This window comes from Lygodium microphyllum, chromosome 24 (genome assembly GCF_053477565.2).
Source record: "Lygodium microphyllum isolate KBCC chromosome 24, Lygodium_microphyllum_v1.1.10, whole genome shotgun sequence".
Taxonomy (NCBI): domain Eukaryota; kingdom Viridiplantae; phylum Streptophyta; class Polypodiopsida; order Schizaeales; family Lygodiaceae; genus Lygodium; species Lygodium microphyllum.
The window spans coordinates 46,255,632-46,261,434 of NC_141158.1; the positions used below are offsets into that span (position 1 = coordinate 46,255,632).

Sequence of the window (5,803 nt, forward strand, 5' to 3'; positions counted from 1 at the left end):
AAAGACTCGTGGGAAGGCATGGCGAGAGTGATTTAGCCAAGAAAGCTCTTTTTTTTCTTGTCATTGTTGATCCTCCTGGTGATGGATACAATCATCTTTTTTGAATAGACTGATCTGCTTCAAATACAATGTCTAAATGCTTGTAACATCTGTGCAGTTCTCCTTTACAACCTGCACTTGCTCATTTATTATGCGAAAAAATTCTACCTCCCATAGTAAAAGACTTCCCATTTGGCTTCCTCGAATCGTGTTCTCTGAGCTGCCTGGAAATCAACCATAACCTGTATCACAACAAGTGCGAGTCGATACAACATCACATCTGTGCCTTTCTTCGTTTCTGTCCACCAATCGACAATGTATCTCCCGCCTGACGACATTCTCTGATGCTTTTTCCCAAAAGCTTTTCATAGCTAAGTTTTTTTTTTTTAAAGCCTCAACAAGCATCTCCACAATTTTTGTTTTACGCGTACTAGCAAGGAGACAGTCATATTCACTTGATACGATAGTAGCAGAGAAGTTGTCATTGAGTTCACTCATATAAATCCAATCAATAGCAGAAAGAGAAATCTGTCGTTTAAGGTTACACCATCTGTTGTTTAGAGTATAGAAAGCAGAATTTGTTATCACAATTATTCACCGCTTTATCTCCTTTTGCCAGAATAGCTTTAGCAACAGATGCCATAACATAAGGGTCATGATTGCACTTTTTAAAAGCATCCACACTTTGGTCTTTCTTTGAGGCCTGGGGCCATTTCGATTGCACCAGCCCATAGTCGTCCACTTGTAGGGTATTCTTGTATTTCTTCTTATCTTAGATCCGAGATTTCTTGTACCGCTTTGACAGCTTCAACAATCTTCTTTGGCATCAAATTTTTTAAATATTTTTGACACGCACACACACACAAGCATTCATTCACACACATGTAGAGATCACTGCACAAAGATAGTATTATTTACAATGGAACGAAGTCCCAGCACACACATGGGTTTAAGACGATAACTGGAAACACACTTACGGGAAAGCTAGGGTTCATACACACACAAACACGCAAGCCACACGCAGAACAAAATGCAATCTTCAAAAACCAAATGTATGCCTCATGAAATTATTTCTTCTTCACTTTGTGTCACAGTCTAAGTTGAGTCATCCACAAACTATCTTTTCCTTTCTATAGTATCTAAAATTTCTTCATGGAATTCTCTTTTTTCTATTTCAAGGATTTCACTCAATCTAAACTTGAATTTGGCGTTTAGAATTATTTCTTCCAAAAACTTTTTAAGATTTGTATCTCTCTCTATGTTAGAGAGTAGCTTGTATTATGGTAAATTTTCATTTGGCTTTTCCTATTTATACTTTCAGGTTTTTCTTCTTGTGTGTACATATTTCATGTTCTAGTTTGGACCAGGTCTATCAAAGAGTGTAGATTGCTTAGGTTTACATTCTCTCTCTATCATTTGGAAAATGTTGTCACTATAGCTCTAATTGAGCCTTACATTATACAAGGATCCACTTCCCCTCTTACTTTTCTGAATTTTTTAAACATGACACATATAAAGGGTTACAAAGAACAATTTTATTCTTTGTTTTCAAATTAAAGAATTTATTATAAATATCTACTAATTCCTATGCTAAGATGCCCAATATTGATAGATAATATTGAAATCATGGCTCAAAAGAAGTTATTTCACCACACTAAGATGCAATATTTTAGAAGAGACAATATGTTACTGGTCAAAAGAAAGTATATCTCCATTCTTAGTACATAAATAATGTCTCATGCAGCTATAATCAAATCATGCTCTCATGCATCTAGTTCTAAAAGATATGATTACTTGTTATGTCCAATTAACTATAGCCAAATCATGGCATATATGTATCCAAAGTTTTTTTCTTATACCCACACACATTCAATATAAGATAAAAACCCTTGAATCACAACAAATATGGATCTATTGGTTTGATTCTCATGATTGTATGCTATATAACATAGTTGAAAGATCCAAACATAGCAACATGTAAAACCACATTGATGTCATTGGAAAAGATTGTTAACTTTCAAACTTTGTATATTTGTCTCAACTTGTAAGAATCACTTGTTGACCTTTCTGTTATGTGAATAAAATGTTGCCTATCATGTAATGCAAGATAAGGTCTTGTTCACTTATAATACATGCTAAGTTCAATTGTGATGCCATAGTTTAATAGGAAGTAGATCTTGGAAGACTATCAATTTAATAGTTTGCCTTTATGGCAATGGTGGAAGGATTGTTGCTCCAAGCTAACTAGGTCATTCATGGTGAAAGTAACAATTTTCCTTTAGGGGAATGGTGGAAGGATTGCTATACTCCTCATCTTCTTGGTGGCATGTCGAGACTTGACTCACCAAAGCACCAAGCAAAGAGAGAGAATCAATCATAGGAAACAAGAGAGGGGACAGATGATATGGATCCAGAAAGGTAGAGAGATAGAGAGAGAGAGAGAGAATTTGTGTGTGTGTGTGTGTAGGTCCATGCATGATCTATATATACTCTTCTCCTTCCTCATTGGATTCCCACTCTAGTCTAAAGCTAGTGGGATTAGTCGAAACCTTGTCAAGCTCCTACACAACCTATATAGTTCCCACTCCAGTTTGGAGCTAGTTGGCTTAATTGCACCCTTGCCAAGCTCCTACATGGCTTGTACCAAACACACCATTAGTACGAGAGAGAGAGAGAGAGGGGGAGAGAGAGAGAGAGAGAGAGAGAGAGAGAGAGCCCACACATGCCACCAACATTTATAGCACCTTTTCTTGCTCTTGAAAGCTTCAAATGTTGACATGTGGCACATCCTTGGAAAGGTATGCCCACTCTATCTCTCTTTCAGATGATGCCACATGGCTTAGCTCTAGAACCTTCTCTTAAAATGTAGTATAGATTCTAAAACATATTAGTCTTTGAACTAGCTCAATTAAAAAAGTAACATGGTCCATGAAAATATCCTACATATTTAGCACCATTCAAAAATACACATACTAATTCATTATAAACATTAGAGATATTTTTAGTATTTTTGGATTTAGTAGTGAATCTTATGGATTCTACTTAGGAGAAACATCTATACTATTAGTTAAGGAAAGGTGGGGAAAGGTGGGGGCGGGTTCCACGTGGCAGCCCCCCACCTCCCCCACAAAAAACAAAGAGAACGCGGGGGCGAGTACCACACATCCAACACCCACCCCACCCCCCTCGCAAAAATCACCGGGGCGAGCCTAGGCCCGGAGCGCCTAGTGTAACTTACCCAAATGATCTAGAAACATGGTTATGCAAGGTAATCTCAAGAAGAAGAGATACATTTGACAAGTAGCATTCAAAAAGCTACGTAGGGCTATAAAGTGTACTTTAAAAGTTTATGGTGACTCACTTATTTCCACTAAATTATATTCCTTGATTTATTGAAAGGGATACCTCATGAACTTTTTTCATATTATGTGAATGCAAACATTTCATATATGAGATTCTATAATTGATGGGTATGCAATAATGTGACATCACTTTTATTACATCTTCTAATCAAGTCCTATTTCATGAAGTTTTTATATTAATAAGACCATGGTGTACCTTATTGATGAGTAATATGAAACATATAGAAGGGGCCTTGCTTTCTTGGTGATTTGAGCACTTAATTGACTTTGGTTTAGATCATCTCACAATTTTTTTCTAGAAGCCGGCAAGTTATGCATAATAGCATTTACTAAGTATTTGTTAGAGTTTTCATTCAATATGAGTAATTTGGGATACTGAAACTTGCATCTTAGCAACAACCTTATTAATGATAGAGTACTATATAGACCGATTGGAAAAAAATGTAATTTTAGAAACAACCATGTATTTCATATAAAAATTCACAATCTACTAAAATTTATACATTGCAAATGCCACTGAGCTCATGGCGTGATGCAGTGGGTGTGGTGGAAAGTGTGTAAGTTCAAATGCTTGGTGGTTGGTTTTGCTTTGCTCGAGGCACGAATCATTAAACGTTTTATTCATATAATATAAACAATTGGCAAGTACCGATAAAACACATCATATGATTAGGATAGTAGATCATGAGTTTTTTGAACTCTTCAGAGCTCCGCAGAAAGAATAAAGTCAAAAAATAAGGGTTTTGGTCACGTAGTCGAAAATGGGTCACGCATACTGTATCATTTCAAATAAAGATTGGCAAGTGTTAACAATAGTGTGCGCATTGCTACGTGCCCGCGTTAGAATTACCGCCTAGAACTGTCGAAACAGCTGTGCCAAGTTTCAACCTGCCATTGAAGGCATTGAAGATCTCACCATGCGTAATACGAGCAATCCCCATAACCTGCATACAGCAACGTCGGCAATGATAGATACATCAATGAAAGGAATGCAAAACGGATTGTCCAATGTCAACGATATTGTGAAAGGTCGGCAGCTATAAAAGAGTTACGATAGAATCATGAAAGAGAGAACCATACTCGGGTCTTTGCTAGTGATGATGGCCGCGCCGCCGAAGTCGCAGCGGCCTCCGTCGGATTTGGTGGCCTGCCAGTACATGTTGAAGACGAAGGAGGCATGAGAGGCGGGGGTGTCGGGCAGGTGGCAGGCCCCGGACGGGCGGATCTGCAGACAGAGGTTGGGATGGGAGGCGCACGCACTCTGGAGAGTTTGCTCGAGTATGTCGGGGGAGGCTTGGGGGTTGGCCACGCACCAAAGAGGAACAGGAATGATTGAAGGAGAAGGAGCCGAAGGTGGAGGAAAAGCCGGAGAGAGTGCAGTTGGAGGCGCAGCAGGAGCAGGAGCAGACGGAGGACTAGTCGGAGGAGGTGGAGTACCAAGAGCGGGAGCGGAACTGGAGCTTGTACTAGGAACCGGACTGGTCGGAGGCGCAGGTGCAGCAGTAGCCGCAGCAGAAGCAGGGCTACTAGCACCGTTGATATTTACGTTCAGCGCGTTGTCCAACATAACAATCCCGCGGCGGCCGTAGTTCACTCCGATAATATTCGCGCTGGCTGGCTCTCCATGACCTGAAAGAGTACAACAGAACACAACAACACGGACCCCATCAACATACCCCCTGTCGAAACCGTCAACTATTGTGATAGAGGCCGGACAGGCAAAACGATACAAAGACGAGACTAAGATGTGAGCTTACGAATTACGCGTGGACTCACCTATAATGTATGCCGCTACAATCAATAGAATGAACGCACTCAACGGAGGCGCGCGTGAGCATGCTGTCGCCATGATTACAACGCACAAGATGTAATCCTATCTACTCCTTGGACCTTTATATCATGAAGTTTGAACATATTCGTTCCATGTGTCGGATTATCTCCCACTCAGTAATATATGACCGCCGACTTCAAAGGACAACATCTTTGTTTTCAAGAATTATAATACGCTCTTTAGATTCGTAATGATTTTTAAAAAGTAAATAAATCGTTCCAATAGTTGGCCAGCCACATTCTTGTAATTGAGTTTTCTTAACTTACAAGAGAGCTGAAGATGCCAATAAGAAAAGCACACAAAGCCCAACAAACAATGAGGAGCATGTCATTATTGACAAGATAAGAAAGAGATAATACACAAGATATAAACTAGGAATAAGAATCCATTGTAACAAGAGTACAATGGTTCAGCAGTAGCTCACACACTTCACAAGCTCCCTCTCCACACCAAGAATGTGCAACTATGTGAATGGATAATAGACTATGGCTACACTCTCTCCTTTTATAAACAAAAATTAAGTTGTCCTACTACAAAATAGGTTGGCTAATTATCAAAAAAAGAACAAAAA

At 39.2% G+C, this 5,803-nt stretch overlaps 1 protein-coding gene across 1 annotated transcript; it reads right to left on the reverse strand.

Moving 5' to 3' along the window:
* Nucleotides 1–3,954: 3,954 nt before the first annotated feature.
* On the reverse strand, nucleotides 3,955–5,269 carry LOC148015043 (uncharacterized). Its single transcript, XM_087665895.1, has 3 exons — nucleotides 5,178–5,269; nucleotides 4,482–5,030; nucleotides 3,955–4,345 (listed from the first exon to the last, which is right to left on the reverse strand). The coding sequence occupies exons 1-3, from the start codon at nucleotides 5,248–5,250 to the stop codon at nucleotides 4,314–4,316; spliced, it is 654 nt and encodes a 217-aa protein (XP_087522021.1). The 5' UTR covers nucleotides 5,251–5,269; the 3' UTR covers nucleotides 3,955–4,313.
* Nucleotides 5,270–5,803: the final 534 nt, after the last annotated feature.

Coding starts and splice junctions, on each gene's coding strand:
- LOC148015043 (XM_087665895.1), bottom strand. CDS start 5,250: ATGGCGACAGCATGCTCACGCGCGCCTCCGTTGAGTGCGTTCATTCTA. Junction 5,031..5,177: donor TGTAGCGGCATACATTATAG/GTGAGTCCACGC, acceptor GTACTCTTTCAG/GTCATGGAGAGCCAGCCAGC. Junction 4,346..4,481: donor CATCACTAGCAAAGACCCGA/GTATGGTTCTCT, acceptor TGCTGTATGCAG/GTTATGGGGATTGCTCGTAT.